The 19,636-nt window shown below is 36.1% G+C and overlaps 3 protein-coding genes across 3 annotated transcripts; all 3 read left to right on the forward strand.

Moving 5' to 3' along the window:
- Positions 1-456: 456 nt before the first annotated feature.
- On the forward strand, positions 457-3,864 carry LOC121298771 (signal peptidase complex catalytic subunit SEC11A). Its single transcript, XM_041225979.1, has 6 exons — positions 457-621; positions 1,569-1,678; positions 1,948-2,097; positions 2,489-2,608; positions 3,057-3,114; positions 3,224-3,864. Exons 1-6 carry the CDS (start codon positions 562-564, stop codon positions 3,272-3,274), a joined length of 549 nt encoding a protein of 182 aa, XP_041081913.1. The 5' UTR covers positions 457-561; the 3' UTR covers positions 3,275-3,864.
- A 7,413-nt stretch (positions 3,865-11,277) lies between these two features.
- Positions 11,278-12,601, forward strand: LOC121298623 (bombesin-like). Its single transcript, XM_041225749.1, has 3 exons — positions 11,278-11,730; positions 11,882-12,084; positions 12,409-12,601. The coding sequence occupies exons 1-3, from the start codon at positions 11,565-11,567 to the stop codon at positions 12,457-12,459; spliced, it is 420 nt and encodes a 139-aa protein (XP_041081683.1). The 5' UTR covers positions 11,278-11,564; the 3' UTR covers positions 12,460-12,601.
- Positions 12,602-14,008: 1,407 nt separating this feature from the next.
- On the forward strand, positions 14,009-18,561 carry kti12 (KTI12 chromatin associated homolog). Its single transcript, XM_041226007.1, has 9 exons — positions 14,009-14,254; positions 14,986-15,037; positions 15,339-15,391; positions 16,233-16,288; positions 16,889-16,968; positions 17,102-17,261; positions 17,362-17,424; positions 17,610-17,678; positions 18,249-18,561. The coding sequence occupies exons 1-9, from the start codon at positions 14,104-14,106 to the stop codon at positions 18,390-18,392; spliced, it is 828 nt and encodes a 275-aa protein (XP_041081941.1). The 5' UTR covers positions 14,009-14,103; the 3' UTR covers positions 18,393-18,561.
- The last annotated feature ends 1,075 nt before the right edge of the window (positions 18,562-19,636 follow it).

Raw genomic sequence — 19,636 nt, forward strand, 5'->3', positions numbered from 1 at the left:
AATGTTGATTAGGAATTAGTACATATCAGCCTAATAATAAGGAATAACAAATTCCCTTGGTAGTCCGCAGTTTAGCGAACCAATTTTATTAATATTCCAATTCTAAACCGCTAGTGGAAGCGTCTTGTAAATTGCAGTGTAGGGGAGGTGTTGCGCGGTACAAGTGCTTCTGTTATTTTTCATGAGTAGAACACTTGGCAGATAACCGTTTATTATCTTGGGAAAAATGTGGACTATTAACAGTAAAAAAAAGTGTTATATTTTCCAAATCAAAATAAAACGTACAACTACCAGTCCTAATGATTTTTTTTTTCTGTCACACGTTATAAGAGATTCAGCATTTCGATTGCAACCGTGACAGCTTTGTATCCCTAGATAAGCGTGCAACTCAAGCCTGTGTCTGTGTTGCCTTTTAAATAAAGTTTGATTAAAAAAAAAAATACAGTTTCCGGTAGTGAAAGACCGGAAGATCTGTATGTAGTTGCTTATCTGCCTTTCTTCAATTAAAGCTGATGCTTTTTTATATTAGAGTTATACATTTTTAATTCACTTGTATAGCTGATGCACACAATGCTGTCCTTGGATTTCCTAGACGATGTGCGGCGGATGAATAAACGCCAGGTGAGTTCAGGAATAAAAGCGGGGATAATTCTGCCTTATTAGTTACACGTAGCCTTAGCATTTCGAGATAGAGAACGAAGAAAATAACGGGTTTGCGTGCATGCACGAGTGTTTTTCCAAAAAGGACTCAAATAAAACGCACCGTTTATATAGTCTAGTTTCTTCGTATATCATGTTAAGTAAGCGGTTCTATTAAACTCTTGCAAATTACATCTCCGAATAACATGCAAACCACATTTTACATGCGCCTATAATTCTGATAGCACGATATAAATAACTTTAAAAAACAAAACAACGGGAGAGTTTTAAAACAAGATATTTCATTATTTTTTTTCTTCTAAAATAAATCTTTTCTTTGACGTTGCCTTGGTCACACAAAGTTAGCTTTATTTTCTGTTTTGTGCTATGTCTGTGTGGTTGTGAACGATGCAAAACGATTTTATTTAACACTTTAGTTACATACGTTTATGGAATTGCATTGTTTATCATTAAAAGGTTAGACTTTTTTGTTGTTGCAAAGATTAGGTGTTTAATAATACTAAATCTGCATAACAATGATCTCTCTCTCTATATATATTACTGTATTACAAAGAGAGAGATATGCGATAACAAAAATAGTGTTAACATTGGAGATATATAAATCTCCAATGTTAACACTTTTTGTTCTCGCATATTTGAATACTTTCAAACTCAGCTTTGAATAAGTACATCTTAGCCCTAAATAATGCTGTAAATGAATGTTGATGTAGTTATTCCAAGCTTAGAAGCTGATAAATAGTCACGTTTAGCAGTTCAATATGTTTTAAGTCTTCTGATGCATTTAACTTTTGCTAGTAAAAATGTTAATTGTGCTAGCTGTGGGTACCTTTTTTGGAGAAGCTCTGGTTGAATGAATTTCAATCATACGGTTTGTTCCTCTAAAAAAAAAGTTTGTTTTAAACTTTCAGCTCTACTACCAGGTCCTGAACTTTGGAATGATTGTTTCTTCAGCCTTGATGATCTGGAAAGGCTTAATGGTGGTTACAGGCAGTGAAAGTCCTATTGTGGTTGTCCTCAGGTAGGTTAATAAAGAAATCTATAAATACCGCATAGGAGCAAACTGTCTCTTGATCCGTTTTAAGATTTGGTGTCTCATAGTTCAAAAGTGTTGGCAAGACCAAAGACATTTACACTTTTTATTCATGTGTGTCTCGGGACAGTGATAGTGGACGTGTACTTGAGTACATAGTCTCTCTGTTTTTTAATTTAATTTTATAATCAGTCCTCCAAGCAATGACGATTACCTCGCCTTTTATAAAAACTGACATCCTTTGCATTGCTTTCTAGTGGGAGTATGGAGCCGGCTTTCCACAGAGGAGACCTTCTGTTTCTTACCAACAGAGTCGAAGATCCCATCCGAGTTGGAGAAATTGTTGTCTTCAGGATAGAAGGAAGAGAGATCCCAATAGTACACAGAGTCCTCAAAGTGCATGAGAAGTATGTTGGAAGTACACACAATAACAATCTGTCTCTAGTCAGACTGGCCTCAGTGCTTTTTGTCTCTGTCACTTATTCTACATGGCATGTTTTACTAGCCCACTGTTCTTTACCTACACACAATAATGAAATGTTATAATAATGTTGCAGTGTTACCTTTGGTGAAGAAATTATTTTGACTACCTTGGCAAATTTAATAATTTTGGACAGAGACACCTGAAACTACATGAATAAATGCACATATTACTTGTATACAACATGCATATTGTTTTAAATAAAACAGTCTTCATAAAACATCTTAATGCCTGTATGCATTAAGAGCATTTGTGTGTGGTTTTTTTCTCTTTATTTCCAAATGCCCTGAGTCTATTTCCTTAAATTTATTTTGTAGGGAAAATGGAGACATTAAGTTTTTGACCAAAGGTGACAATAATGCTGTAGATGACAGAGGTCTGTACAAGCAGGGACAGCACTGGCTGGAGAAGAAAGATGTGGTGGGGCGGGCTAGAGGGTAAGTCTGTCTGAGTATTCTGTATGCTCATGTTGCTGTTTCCCATTTGACTGTGTAGAAATTAATTTAAATGAACTCCCTGAATAATGTAATTCTTATGAAGTGTTATTGGTATCTAGAAATCGGTTAACGGCAAGGTTTAATGTACATCATGAGTATTATTTGATTTAACCCTTTTTCCTTAGATACCATGACAGTAGATGCTGGTTATGTCCTAGTGCTTGCCTCACCTATTGCTTGTGCCGTTTAGAATTCCCAAAATAGTTCTATTCTAACAGACTGTGAGGTTTGTGTTGTGTATTGGAGACAACATAATTTAATTAAGACACACAGACCCTTCCTGTAGAAAAGGGGTTCATTTGTTTGTTTAATTGAATATTTACTAATACAGTGCTTCTTGTGTTGGGCCATACCATTGACTTTTTTTTTTTTTAAATGCCTCATTTAGGTTTGTGCCATATATAGGAATCGTTACTATTCTCATGAATGACTATCCAAAATTTAAGGTAGGATTTTTATTTATTTTTGTTCTACATGAAATTCACCTGCAGTATTTACCATATAATAAATGAGCTGTTTTTCTAACTTTGTTAATCGTATTATTTCTTTTTGCAGTATGCAGTTTTATTTCTCCTGGGGCTCTTTGTACTGGTCCACCGGGAGTGAGGAGTCTGTTATCTGGATGTAAACCATTGCTGCCAGGCTTATTGCAGACCGTCTCTCATGTTACAAAGAAAAATTTTGTGTAATTCAGTTTACGATTAGATTTCCTAACACTTGGGGTCAAAATTTTATCCTGGGCAGTTTGAACTCAGGATCCAAGTTAAAAAAAAATAAAAATAAACAAAAAGAAACATTATTTTGTCATACTGGGACATCATTTCTCTCAAAATTAAAGCTGTGGTCTGTAATATTTATGCATTTACCGACTCTTGTTAACTTAAGTATATGTTTCTAAAAGCTTTTTAAATGGCCAACTCTGGAATCAGTTCATTAGTCATGTTTTTTTCTTTGAAAATCAGCGAGTGTTTTTATATTAAAAGCTAAAGCCAGGGTCTTAATAATTTTATTGGAGATATTCCCCACCCCTGCTCCGAAGGGCTAGCGCACTGGGGTTGCATTACTCTGTCGATACAAGTCAGTCGTTGCAGCTTTTGACCAGTATCAAACTGCCATTAAAAGCACCACACAGGCAATGTTGTCCCCAGGTTATCAAATATGATGGGCCAAAACACAAATAAAATAATTTGCATATTCTTCTGTGATCTGTCATGTTTTTGTTTTCTTTCTTTTCCACTTTGTTGTTGCTAAGAAACTAGGCTTTCTGTTACCAAGTGGATTAAATGGAACATTTCTTTAAAAAAAACACAAGTGGCAAAAGTTACTTTGAGTTAATACCTGCATAATAATGGTCTTGCCATTTATTAGGAGAAAATATCCAGCTGTTAAAGTAGCCCTGTGGGACCACAGTCAGTCATTTTTTCATTTGTCTGTGGTTTTTGGAGCAAAGTCACATGATGACCAAACTGTTGAAATATTTAAAGATGTAGTACAGCTTTCAGTTTGTTTGTTAAAATATACCCCCAATGAATCAGTACAATCTAATACACATTTTCCTTTTTTTTTTTTTTTGCGTTTTTGATTTCTGAATACATTTCAGACAACGACTGGTGGATTACTGAAAAAAGTTGGTAGTCATAGCAGTAGTTAAAAATAAAAGCACTAATTGAGGGATGTGCAGTTGATTTGCTGATTTTTATCAGAAATATGAATTTTGCACAGATATCTCCCTGTTCCCTCGTTTTTAATCAAACACACATCCGCTTTAAAAAGCAATGAAGCAGTGTGCTGTTGATTGTCCCATTGGTGTGTATGCTGCTGCAGCCTTGCTGGCTCTAGTATTGATTTTGTTATATTGCAGCCACTTGAGTGCAAGTACTGTAGCAAAGTTGTGTTATTCAGGTCCTGCACGTTTCCCCTTTGGCCTGAAAAGAATCCTATTTTCAATGTGATTGTAAAATTGGGTTAGCTGAGAACAAATTGATTTGTATAACCAAATCAACTGGCAGGAGTGTATACTTTCTGTATAGCATAAAGGGTTCTGTTAAGGGCAACACTGCACAGAGCCTCCGCTGCTGATCGATCCAAACTATATCAATTCAATTCAACAGCAATAACAAATACAATAGTTAAAAAAAAAAAAAAATTAGATCATAAGATTTATTTTATTTACGATTTCCCCTTCTGGAAATAGTCTCCAAAAATGATGGACTGGGCATGATATGATCTCATTATAAACCCAGTTTATAAAATCATGAATTAAAATGAATAGCTGTTGCTCTTATGGTGCTTGCTTGAATCTGCGATGAACACTTTTGTTAAAGTTATAAGGATGTCTAAGAAAAGTAAGATATGATGCAGCTTTTTATTTATTTATTTTATACAGTATTGATTGATTGGTGCCCTGTAATTATCAGGAGACAGTGAATCATTCAGAATTCTTATACACTGTCCAACATCAGAAAAGTTAGAACAAGTTACCAACCCTCTCTAAGTTCAAACATGGGCGATATATAGTATTTATCCAAGGTGTACACTTAAAGTAAAAACTCCACAACATGAGACTTCGAGTACTGCCTTTGACTTGAGTTCCCTGTGCATTCAATTCAAGCTGCAATGATTTAACAAGCAATTATTTGACTAAAAAAGAAAGATATTGGCAATGGTTTCAAGGTGAGAAATATTTAATGGTGGTCATATAACTGGGGAAAGAAAAATCAGATTTCCTTCCTTAGAACTAGTGTGCCAAGTCCTTTTTTAATTTTCATGTCACTACTGTTGGTGATATAAAACCACCCAGAAATGATTGGTTTGTTATACATTGAGAAATACCAAAAATAAACACTCTGTGTTATTGGGAGTTTAATAATTAAGGATGATCAGAATATATTTAAAATACATTCTAATACTTTGTGGGCAATCTGTGTTAGTCTTGTTCAGTCTAAACTCAGAGAAACTATTCAATCCTAGCTCCTCGATCAGTACACAGTGATCTGCACAGGCGTAGCTACAGTACAGACAGTACAATCTACTAGACTGATTACAATTGGGTTAGGTCAGGACAATGCACGAACATAATGTACTGTAAGTTTGCATCAACATTTATTTAAAGATGCTTATAATATGCAATCAAAGCATGGTTATTAGTTATTGCAATGCTTTTGCAAGCCGCACTTCAGTTTTAATTTCATTTTAGACTCAGGGCTTATCCCTTTGCCAATTCTCTTGCATTTTCTTAAGCAAAAAAACAATCCTTTTCATTCGGCACATTTTTATGCCACATTTTCCTGACATTTTTATACCCTAAAAACTTCCCATTGTTTGAAAGATGTAGTTTTTTTTTTTTTTCTTAAGACCACCAAAACAAATGTATTCCTAGAACCACAATGGATCTGGTACCAAGTTTTATCCTCTAAGCATGTCTGTTTATTTTGCTAGCAGTGAACCGTATTTGTTTTACATTACTTTTGTGGTCATGACACTGGCTGAAATCAGGTATTACACTTGTTGTTACTGAGCCTAAACCATTAGAGGTAAAAGCCATGCAATGATAGTGAATTAGTGACAACCGGCATCCAAGCCCTTCCAATTAATTTGTTTTGCTGCCTGAGTTTTGGACGATTTCAGTTTTAACCCCCTACTGGTACAAATGCAGGAGTATAGCTAATGACAGTGAACGGGATTGTGAGTCACTGAACACCTAGGTGCTGCCCTGAAAGAATGCCCTAGAAGAGAACAGAGGCTCTTCAGATATGAAACGATAGCTTCTTAATGTAATTCACCTTCCAGTGTCTTGATTGATACTTTGCCCTGACATTGCATGCTTGTCTTGACAAATCACAGTGCCTGACTAAGCAAAAGAAGAGTCAATATACTGGTACCTCTAGGAGCTAGGCTTATGACATGCAATATACCCTCATGAGAGAAATGTATATTACTGAATGTATTACTGGTTAGGGATATGTCAGACAAAATCAACTCAATCTGAATCAGAATTGACTATAATTGAATGAATTAATATATAAGGAAAATGATGTAAATAACACTATGTAACACAATTAAGTGTTATTTCCTAATTGCTTATGCCTCAAAAGTATAGAAAATGGCTATTATTACCCACAAACTTTGCTTTTGTGACCAGGACAATGATATTTCAAAATATCACTATTTCCAATGGGAAGACGGGCAAATGTGTGTCTTTACGTTCACATAAAGTCAGAAAAAAACAACATATGAATCCAAATTAACATGTATTTATACTAAAGTAATACAAAAATGACTACAAAAGATTTAGAAGCAAGTAGTTTTTTTCGAGAGTTACGATTATACTGTGAATACAGTGGGGAATAATAGCTATTTTCTATACTTTTGAGGCATAAGCAATTAGGAAATAACATTTACTACCCAAATTGTTACACAGTGTAATTTAACACAGTATCCTGTGGAAATATTACACCTGTATTTTATTAGGCATCATTTTTCAAAAGAATATCTAGTGGGGAAAAAGGTTAGATTTGACTTAAGACCCCTCTGGATTTTTTAAAATCATTCTTATTCTTATTATTCATTATTCAGGACAGCTCCTCTTTAAATAAACATTGCACTGTTATAAAATATTTACAAACTAGAGAGGAATTATTTGTTGAAATGCAGAAATTCAACATTCTCTGAACCTGAGAAATAAAAGCTGTAAAATGCATGTTATTTGTAACATTCCCAGTGGATTGAATCTGCTAAAGTAAAAGAGGATCGCATGCTTTGACTACCAAATACACAAGACATTTCAGATGCAAACTCCTATAAATTCCGCGATAGATTCTGTTCCAAGTGAATTCATTGTGTAGCCAGTTTTTAAAGTTACAAATGAATAAGCCAGGTTTTTTTGTAGTTCTCTTTAAGAGAAAAATCCAGTGTTACGGTACAGTGAAAACTGAGAGTGCCTCAGGGACTTGGATTTATATAATTGAACTGGGAATGGAGAAGTTTCAACCTCATAGTGTCTCCAAACCAAGACTGACAATATCAGTGAGTGTCAGACAGTGATGAAGACCATGGAAGGACTCGCCACTGCAATCAGTGCTACTGTACATTTAAAACATAGTGGCATATTCAGTTGTACTAAAAAGAACCTACGTAGAGTTACGCTTTTCAAGAAGGAGCTTTATATTGATCTGTATTGGAAGCCATGCATATTGTATCACGCACAGCCTGCAGTAACGAAGGTGTTTATTACAGCTAAAGAGTGTGCTGGTTTTTCTGGTCTAGTTATCATGACGCTTGTGGGTGATATTGTATTATTCATTATAAACGTAATTACATCAAGGCAGTTAGTCCCCAGGAGTATTAGAGAAACGTATGAAAGCAATGACAGCTGTGGCACCTTTTTTAATTGTGCTGCCCTAATCTGATCCATCTGCTTTAATGTTAATCTTCTTTATATTTCATAGTTACCACTGAATCCAGTTGTCAGCTATTAAATATGGTGTTTTGGTGCAAAATGATTCCAGAAATGTCTTGAGTTGTGTGCTTGTTCAGACAATGCTTGCAATATTTCGGAATTCTTTCTTTACTGTGTTTATGTTTAAACCAAAACATTGAACAATCCACATAATACTCTGAATAGCAATTGATTGATGCTTGGCTTAATGCATGTGCAAAAACAGTTTCATTAGCCAGCCAATAATATTCGTCATATGCTGAAAAAAAAAAATCCATATGTATCTATTGAATTATATATATTTTAAAGTGGCTAAAAGGGTACCATTGCCACAGTTTGTCTTTAATTGGCCTCTACATAAGGATTTACAAGAAGTAGGGGCTACTTTGCAAAAACTGCAGGAAAGAAACCTGAAAGAAAATAATGTGATGAATGTGACTTCAATCACAGCTGTGCAGTTTTTGTAGTAAACATTCCATATTTTTTCTTTCTAAGACATGCCAGTCAATGTATGTCTTAGCAGATGACACAAGCAGAAGTCATGTTGTCATTGTAAATGAAAGGCTCCAGACTGCAATCTCAACTTGTCATAGTGAGCTCCCATGGAAGTGTGAGATGCATGTGTTGTTGCTGATAATTGACTGCATTTGCACATTGAACCCCTGCTGGTCTATTGTCTGCTTATCTTTCTGTATTTATTGTGTTCCTGGTTTGTTATCCAAGAATAGATAATACATTTTTATAATACAGAGAATATTTCGCAATGATTTCAAGAACTATTTCTGCAGCCTGACAAACCCCGTCCAGTTCTTTTTAAAGCCAAAAAATGTATTGCTGTGTCCACTGAGTATGCATAACAGCTCTGCATAAGTTTAGGATAGCTTTGTAATTACTGGACATTACTTAGGACACAGTTCTACTCTATGCACAAGCCAGTCAAAGAAAAAATAATGTATTAATCCAGTCGACCACCTGAGCCCTGTTTATTAGTGTTTGTGCATCCACAGTGGTACCCAAAGATAGTGACACTCTACTATCTTTTTAAAGCAAAATGCCCCAATTGTGGATGGATATATATATATATATATATATATATATATATATATATATATATATACATACACACATTTAAACAGCATTGTGCATCAAATATTTGTTAGAATCCCATCCTCATGATTAAAACTCCTTCTTCCACTGAGCACTCCATCCCACTAACAGCCCAGACTGTTTGGAAGAGATCCAAGTGATATACTAATTTATAATACACTCAATTAGTTTTTTTTATGCTTTTTAAAATTGATAGTTTAGCCTGAACAAATAGAAAATAAGTCAATTTAACTTTATACTTATTCCCCTGAGAACAATTAACTCCATAGATAAAAACAACATGGGAGAAATAGTAATATCATCAGAGGCTGTAGCATTGGACAAAAAAGAAAACAATGAAAATGCTTTCTCTCTGCTGACAAAACACACACTTATCATCTGCCTCTGACTGAATGATCCTGAGAAAAGAGTTCACAGCCACTGGAAATCACCTACTCTTTTGTGGATTGGCAGCCTATACAGGTTTCTCCAGGCAAGTTTAACATATTCTTCAAAACCTGATATCTCCCTCCAATGCGTATCTGGGACCTTGTTCAAATTTTTTCTGATCTTAACACAACCCGTAAAATTCTGTCTTTTCTATTTTTCTAAATTGCAGGCTGCAGAGTGCAGCGAACTGCAGAGTGTGTCCTGGGGAATCAGCGTTCTGATCAACAGCAAGTCTAACCTGCAGCTCAAAAACCTTTGACTCTTAACCCTGAGAACTATCCCCTTGGAAAACTGACGCATAACATTCAAGCCCTCACTAGACAAGGAGGCCTGCAGCTGCATCAAACCCCCTTTTATCATCCTCACTGATCTCACTTCCAGCTCTTTATCCTCCTTACTGATCTCACTCCCAGCTCTTTATCATCCTCACTGATCTCACTCCCAGCTCTTTATCATCCTCACTGATCTCACTCACAGCTCTTTATCACCCTCACTGATCTCACTCCCAGCTCTTTATCACCCTCACTGATCTCACTCCCAGCTCTGATCATCCTCACTGATCTCACTCCCAGCTCTTTATCATCATCACTGATCTCACTCCCAGCTCTTTAGAATCCTCACTGATCTCACTCCCAGCTCTGATCATCCTCACTGATCTCACTCCCAGCCCTTTTCATCCTAACTGATCTCATTCCCAGCTCAGGACATCAAGACTTTCCCAATCCTGCTCTTTAAGATCTAATAAATGTGCAATTGTAATCAAACCTTTAGTAATTTCCAAATACTTAAAACTATTTGACTCTAAATGGGGCATGTCAAATTAGGACTATATACTAAAGGCTCTCCTAAGAGCCAATATAACCCCACACACTTAAATCTCTTTGTACTCTAAATAGCATCCAGGCGTTCAGCAGCCCTGTGTAAAACAGACAAGTCTGACTGTGCAGTATTCAATAAAAACACCTGTCTGTCTAATTGTAGCTTACCCATCTGTTGGAGGAAAGAGAATGCCAATGTTCTCCAGGGGAGAGGTTCAGGAGCACATAACAGCCTCTGTAAAGCATGCAGTCTAAATGCTGCCACATATCAACCAAACCCTTCAACAGACAAATACAGCATGCTCGACTTTATCCAGTGCAATCTGTCCCAAATCCACTATTAACTTTTTTTTTTAAAAATCTCTTTTAGTAACAATACTGGAGGATCTATATATCTTAATCTGTGCCATAACATACATACATAAATACATACATAGACAGATACACAGATAGAGAGCATAGGATGATGTGAGATATATATATATATATATATATATATATATATATATATATATATATATATATATATATATATATGACAAAGGTTTTAATATATGTGTCTTATAGACGTCATAAAACATTGTCCGTGTGATATATAAAGGTACATTTTACACTTTCACTTTTAGGAAATATGTTTTATTAATAAATGCAATACATTTTAAGAAATGATATAATTTTAGATTTTGTTTTACTTGTATATATTGCTTATAGACCTGATCGACGAAAAACAAATTATGCTCACATTGCGCTGGCTGCATCCTGAAATTACAGTCTAACAAATAATGTCTCTTCTTTGCCTATTGCGGCACACCAGCGCGGAATCGATTACTCAAAAAACATCTCAGTGTTGTTTGTAAAATTATTTGTAGCAACCCGTTTTGCCTACGAACTTCATCACTTCTAATGCGGCAGAAGTAGCCCACCCCTGTCTGGACCATATAAATACCAGAGCAGACCGCTTGACAGTGAAGAGAGTACCCACTGATGCAGCCACAGGGACATTCTCATTAGCGTCGGTCTTCGACAGTTACCGAGAACAGCTTCCAGCAAAGCAGCAACCACAGGAACATTCTTTGATCTTTTCCGTTACTGTTTCTGAGGAGAAATGTCTGAAGTTACGGTGCACCGGATCTGCCAGCTCGGGTTCTTTACTTACTTGTTTCTATTTTCTTACATCTCGGTGACTACATCAGTAAGCTTAGATCTAACTGAACTGAGAAACAAAGTTGCAAAGATTAACGTTAGCCCAAGAGGAAACCTATGGGCAACCGGTTAGTATCAAACACCTTTAAAAAAAAAAAAAGTGTCATTCTCTCGATTTTAAATATATTATTGTCATGTGTAGTTTAACAGACATGTAAGCAGTTTTATGAACTCTTGAGGTCACTTCTGAAGTCTAACAAACCCATTGTTCCCTTCCAGGCCATTTCATGGGTAAGAAGAGTGTGCTGGACAGCCCGGTATTTGACTCGCCTGACCAGCCGTCTGTGAACTCGCTCAGGGAGGCTCTGGATCGCAACATGAACGCGCAGGAGATCTGGGAGCTCATCACACAGGAGGTGCTGAAAATCGCCCTGAAAGCGCAGCAGCATGATACTAGAGGGAAAGTAGACGTAAGAGACCAGGTAAGAGAAAGAGACGAAACATTTCCATTTACTGAAATAGATTTCAGCTTTCGATACATGAGAGATGTCAAGTTATTGCGACCCCAACTGCTCAATAGGTTTTACCTACTCCTAATAGGGGAGTGGGGGTTGTTGTATTTGTAATAGTGAAAAACTATGCTGCTTTTTTCTTTATTTGGAAGGAAATATTCATCATTTAGATTATGGGCTACACCATATCATCATTCTAAAAACGACACATTAAAAAAGAGCTTCTACATTGAAGATTTATTTGTCCTAAATGCCTTCCCTTTCCATAAAAAAAACCCATTCTTTATATTGCAGGAGACTGGTTTATTAATGAAGATACTGGAAAACTACATTCAAAACACCTGAAAGTGATGGTTTATAACTGAGCAACTAGTCTGAGCGAGTTGAATTTGTCATTTATTGTAGCTACATTCTGTCCTTTGTTTTTTGTATTTATTGTATCTGCAATATTGTTATATAGTATCTGTCATCAATTTATTAAAAAGGGGGAGCAAATATTACCTGTGTATTTTTCTTTCCCTTTTTGCAGTACTACTGATGTAATTGTGAATAAAGATAAAACGATTTGCAGAGAAGTGGTGCTGAGAGTGAATGCTAACACTTAAATACAATCTTACCGTTTCTTTGTGATATACTTGCTGCAGTTCAACTACTCCAAAAATGACTTGAGCAAACCACAACAGCATTACGACTGCACTTGTTAAATTGCACCTGCTCCAGTTAGTACTGAAAACAATTTGTGTAGATGCTTAAACCCACACAGACTAAAAACATGCATTGCAGAGTATCAGCTGCACCTGCATTTCTCAGATGTGTTATTCTCCAGGGAAGAGTTGCTTCCTAATGCCACATGAGTTTGTAATAGGGCCATTTATATCACTGAGGGTTTTATAAAAACACCAGGGTGACGCGGTGCCTGTGCTCAACTTCAGAATAGGGCTGTGATATCTTTTATATCCAGAAAGTAGACAGGACCTTAATTTTACATCTTTTCAAAAGGACAACAGCTACACAGTCCCCTCAACACCATAGTGAAACACTGGTGCAGATCTGCCCCACAGGGAAAGCCCATCCACACTTTGATTTAGGACAATCAGCATGCATGAGTTGAAATTCTAATGAAAGACTATATAATGGGTTCAAATGGACACAGAATTAGGGTTTCCAAATGTGCAGTATCTAATTTAGGGACAGCTAATGCTTCTATTTAGAAGCCTTTGCTTTTATATTAAACCCAAGACTACATGGACCATAGGTTCAATATAGAACCTGTCAAAAGATCCCGGTAGCTGTTTTCACGGAGAAGTTATCTCAAGATCTGTCACCTAAAGGAAATAAAGCAGTTCGGCCTTGTTGCTCCTGTCTTTCTTCATTGTGAGCAGGGGGCTCAGCCTTCGGCATACAAGCAACGCTCTGTGCATGAAGGAAGATTGCAAAGGAATCTTATCTGAAAATAATCTAAATACTAATAATTGAAAAAAAAAAAATTAATTGTGCATTTTGGCCCTGACGAATATAACTAAAATATGTTTCAAAATTAAGAAAAAATGGTAAATGAAATTGTCATGAAATAAACATTTGGTAATGCAGTTTTTTTTTTTTTTTAAATCATCACTGGATGGAATACAAATTTTAAAAGGATTAAATTATGATATTAATGTTCAAATAATGTTCAATATTTATCAAAAACAAATATTATTACATACTACCGATATTTTGATTTTGTTATTTTGTTACAGTATGACAATTACTGTTTTATTGATATATATATATATATATAATATATAATATATATATATATATATATTATATATATATAATAAAAGTTACACACGTGCATATTATGTAACTCCATTACTATGTTACTACAGACTAGGTGGAGTTGATGGCAACTGCTTCCGGGTAACAATGGCTGCTCACTGATTGTCAATACTCGCACGAAGCGTTTCTCGTAATTTCAGCGCATAGTTGTCTTTTAATTTAAGGAAAATGCCGCTGGTAGTGATGTGTGGGTTTCCTTGTAGCGGGAAGAGCCGCAGAACACAAGAATTAAAAGAATATATACTGAAGAACACGGACCGGAAAGTCCACGTCGTGGGAGACGAGACTGTGGGAATTGAACAAAACTCAGTGTATGCAGGTCAGTAAGATTGACTCTAGTTGTCTAGCAGGCTACTGCTAGTGGTTAGGTTAACTGTAATAATATTTATATCAACAGTCAAGTCGCAAGTTGCACAGTATAAATGTTGACTAGCGTCTGGGTATAATGAAACACGGGCTGGACTCCAATTAGTACCTGAATTTTAAAATCCGGACAGCAAGTTGAACTCCCTTTTCTCTTTCTCTAAATAAACCGATCAATAAAACATTTTTTAATGTCGGATTTAATGTAAATCTGTGTGTCACTGTCAAACTGCCTTATTATTCTGAATATTTATAACCTAGCTGGTTAACACTTAATCTTAACTTCTGTTGAAGAACAAACACACACACACTTAAATATAAAAAACGGTCCAGGGAATCCGTATGTTACATATTACGCACCTGACCATTTAGGATTGGGAATAAGTCTGAACAGAGTGTGTCTCAGTAATATCAACCCCAGGATACATTAAGTATTCTGTGAATAATTCAGAATAACAACACACCACTGATAACCTCAGCTAAGCCTGATAAGCCCAGAGGATAACTGTTAAAATGCCCTTTTAATCGGTTATTTCAGCATCATGTGATTCACCTGGGCCCAGCTATGTCCATTTCAGTATCATCACGATGTTTGTGTGTTGTGTGACTGTTTAATGATGTGTGCGATGTTACATAAATGTTGGAATCAATCCCATTCTCATGGCCGAGGGATATTTTCTACAACAGATTCCCAGAAAGAGAAAAACCTAAGGGGAGAATTACGAGCTGATGTTGAAAGGTAAGACGTTCTTCTCATTATTTAGCCAGAGGTACACAGCAATAGTGAATGAAGTTTAACAAGCGTGGGTGTTTTTACACTGAGCATCTATAATTTATAACTGACCTTAATCCATGATTTCGAATGACAAACAGGCACAATTTAGGTTTTATTACTCCCTAATGTTAAACTGATGACCATATTAAACTGTATTTAAAAATAGGATGCTGTATTGTTTATTATACAGAATTGACAAAATTACATTTGTCCTAGAACTGAATATTGATAATTTTATACTTGTTTTTCTTTTTTGTTTTACTAGGAAAGTTAACAAAGATGATGTTGTAATTTTAGATTCACTCAACTACATTAAAGGTAAGTCAGTACAAAACAATGTTCATACCGTATGACACATCACCATTCACTTAGAATATATTCACTTGGAATATAAATATAAAAGATTGGTTCAGATTATACCTGAGATACAGATACACCTGCCACTCACTGTTTCTTAATGAGAGTTATGCTTCCTCCTGCCCCATCAGATATAAATGTGAAATCAGTCTTATTAAAATAAGTCCTGCTGCACTATACATTCCAGAGAAGGTGTCATCCCAGAACCCTTACTGAGCATACTGAGCAGTGGCAGAAAATGTTTTAGCATCATTGTATTTAACACCTGTGTTAGTTTGGAAGGAAATGCATGTAGCTTAATTTGAGTTTGCTGTGTAGTGTTACTCACTGGGAAGTAACGATCCAATTATAATTCTGCAATGACAAATGAGTCGTATCCTTGGGGATGAAAGATAACAAGAACATATTCGCAGATACGGGGGGATCCTTTGCAGCAGGGGTGATCCGGTGAGAAAAAGCTGCAGGATAAAAGCTCAAATTAATTTTAAATTGATAATCGCACTAGGCATCCAAATTCTGTTTTCTGCTGGGTTAAATAAAGCAAAGTATAAAGGCATGGTGTAGATTAATGTACAGTAACGTTGCAAATAAGTCAACTCGGTACTGATTTATTCATATTTAATGAGTAAACCTATCAGAGCGGTGCATATGATATTATAAACCTGTTGGCGTTTATAACCACAGTGACACCTTTCTCCAGTCCTCCACTGACTGCTATGTTATTTTCCCTGAGGATTTGCAGAGTGAGTGGTTGTTTTGTCATAAGTATTTTATCTTGTGTTTTTTTTTTTGTTTTTTTCAGGTTACAGATATGAACTTTTTTGTCTTATCAAACACGCACAGACTCCACACTGTCTGGTATGTAAGTAGCTGGTTTGCTTGTTATTGCAGTATGGTGCAGTGATTTTTATCAGTGGTTCGATTAATTGATTTAAATGTAAATGCTTATACATGTCATTCTCTGATTCAGTGAATGAACACTTATTTAAATAGAAATAGAAGCCTGTTAACACTAAAGAAACGACACACTGTCATCTTTTTACTCTGAACTCACTTCACATACATCTCCTTAAGCATGATCGCTGATCTACATTTTCATGGTGTGTATAAACATGTTTCAGGGATGGAAATAAGACTCCTACTACATAGCAGCTTCACCAATTTCAGCTTTTACTAAGAGCTTGATTAACCACAATGTATTTGTAAGAAGCTCAGGGGTGTCTTATTAAACTCCATAGTAAAATCTGGAATGGATCAAACTGCTATGCAGTGGAAGTCTTCTTTTCATCCTTATTTTGATATGGTTAGGACTTGAAAACATGGCAGTTGTCTGCTCTGGGCTTGTAAACATCATGGTGACTGGTGAACTTCAACTCATAACCACAAGAGACTTGGTTTAAAGTTGGTAAGGTTTTTGTTTTAAAGTGGCCCTGCCTAATTGTTTGTGTTCATGTGTAGATATATTGCTTGACAACGCCAGACGATAGCTCTGCTTGGAACAACAACAGAGCATGTGAAAAGCAGTACACCCAACAAATGTAAGTGTTGGTTAATTAAAGCTGGAATTGCAACAGCAATGTCTGCTAAATATGATCTATCAGTTTAACCCTTAAGACTTCTGCTATAACAACTTCAGTTACAGCATTTTGACTGTGTACAAACATTTTGCAGTTTAGATGCCCTTGTTATGAGGTTTGAAGCACCCGACTCACGGAACAGATGGGACAGCCCCCTGTTTACCATACAGAAAGACGATACCCTACCTTTTGAAGCAATCTCTGATGCTATCTTCCACAAAAAAGCACCTCCGCCTAACCAGTCTACACAAAGCGTGAGTCATTTCCCAATTTCTATATTGTAGTGATTGTGTTTAAAAAATAAAAAAAGACTATTGATCAACAAATTGGTTTCTCATTTCTGTTTTCTTGTAGCAACCTCTTTCATCTTCAAACTTTTTGTACGAATTGGACAAAGTTACCCAGGATGTGGTGACGGTAGGCTCAGTGTTTTGAAGTATACATTTTCTTGTGTAAACCTGAAAGTTCATTTTGTTTAAGGGCTGGGAAATCTTAATGTAGTGGATTGAGTAAATCTAATGACATCAGTAGAAGTGCTTAATCTAATAACATTAGCAGAAGGGTTTTTAAACTAATTGTAATTGCTGTCCATTCTGTTTCAGGCTGTATTAAATGCACAAAAGACAAGCGTCCCTGGAGATCTTATAGCTGTACCCGAAGCCTCGGAGAAAATATCCTTGCTGAGACTTGTAGATTGCCCGTCTCCGTGTGTCCTCAAATCTTTAAAGCAATGAGAAGTAGTGATGCATTCATTATTCTGAGGTAATTTCACAAATAGATGCTCAATTGATCTTACAGCCAGCCAGGTGTGACATCATCTTGATGAGATGCACAGCTTAAACAAGGCAAGATGTTTCTGTTTATTTACTGGGATTTCTAAAACTAGTAGACTGGGTCTTGCCCAATTTCCAGGATTCCTTACCAGGATGCTGTTGCTTGCACGTGTTGCAAAGAAATGGTAAGGAGAGCATTATCTCACACAGCGCACTTAGAGTGCCGTCATTTTGATTCTATTTCAGGTGAGAAAGATGAAATCATAGTTATTTTGTAAACTTGGAGACCAATGTTTGTAATTCTGGGCTTGACTGGATCTGAAATCTGTTATGTAAGTATGTACTATTTGCACAGCATCATCAGTTTTTAGGGAGCTTTGCAAATTGATAAATTGACATCAGGACCTGAATGCCTGAAACATCTTGAGCCTCCTTTTTATTTATTTTGTTGCCTTAACCTCTTCATACATCGAGCTGACCAGAAGCCTGAACATGGCAGAGCTACGAAAACTGCGGCGTCAGTTTATCAGCTACACCAAGATGCATCCCACAGAAAATATTGGAAAAATAGCCAACATGTTTGTACAATATTTAAACAAGAGTATACATTAACACTTTGTTATTTTATCGAAAGGGATTGTTGTAGTTTGCATTGTGCACAGGATCTTTTTTTTTTAATCTTTTTTATTAATACAACCCAATGCATAAAATTTGATTTACTAGGTTCCAAGATGACATTATTTACGAGAGAGAGAGAGAGAGAGAGAGAGAGAGAATATATTTTTTATGTATTATACATTTTAAGTGTTACTGTGCCTAATAAATTTTTTTTAATAACTGCTCGGCCCCTTTAGTGCACTTATTTTGTGTTCGATCATTTAACGCATGAAACAGCTCTCCCCCATTTGAATTTTCCTGTGAAAGGATTAGTTTAATGCTTTATCCATAATGAATTTGGTGTTACTGCAGTTTACCTTGCCAGCTTCAGGGGATGGCATGTGTGCTAGCAAACAAGCGCTGGTGATTTACTAGTTGTAATATAAGTGCCAAGGAAATAGAAACAAACCTAATTAAATAATTGTAATGGTGAAACTCTGTGATCTGAGGCTAGAAAAAGCACTCTTAGTCCAATTCCTCAGCAGTGTTTGATCCAGGGAGTCTCTCTATTAATGTTCTTAAAGGCGTGTTAATCAGAACTACAGGGGATGGCGAGCGAAGTGAAACACCTGCCATAACACCACTGATAGGATGCTGGGTTAGCGTGGGCAGCCAACTTCCCAATTTCCATCACATCAAAGCTGTGGAAGTACTGAGCTACAAATATGAACACTGTTAGATGTGTCGTCCTTTTCATTTATTTAAAGACATTTAGAAAGGCTTCTGGTCTAAAGGTTTGTCATTGAATTTACAAAATACTACGCGACTCCTGAATCAAAGAGCACATACGCTGAACTGCTTTCTAGTATCAACTGTGGCCACTAATCATCATTTAAATGCTTGGAAAAGTGACTACAGAAATCTATGCGTCTGTATCAGGAAGTGTTGTTTGAAATGATGCATTTAATCCATTTTACAGCAGGCTAAATCCAAAGAGAACGAACAAGAATCTTTTTTTTACGCCCATTGTATAGTTCAGTAGATTATCTTTGGTCCACAGCTATTTGGAGCATTATAGTAGCAACACAATAGATTTGGAACAGATTTTACACAATGGTGCTAACAGTGTTCCATTGTTTTGCAATTGATTCTCAGTGTGCATTGTATTGCCATTGTAGATAATGTGGTAAGGCTTGTCATATTTCATGATGAAGGCTCCCTGCTCATACCTTCTTGTAGGTTAGAACACACACCTCCAG

The sequence above is a fragment of the Polyodon spathula genome, chromosome 24 (genome assembly GCF_017654505.1).
Source record: "Polyodon spathula isolate WHYD16114869_AA chromosome 24, ASM1765450v1, whole genome shotgun sequence".
Lineage (NCBI taxonomy): Eukaryota > Metazoa > Chordata > Actinopteri > Acipenseriformes > Polyodontidae > Polyodon > Polyodon spathula.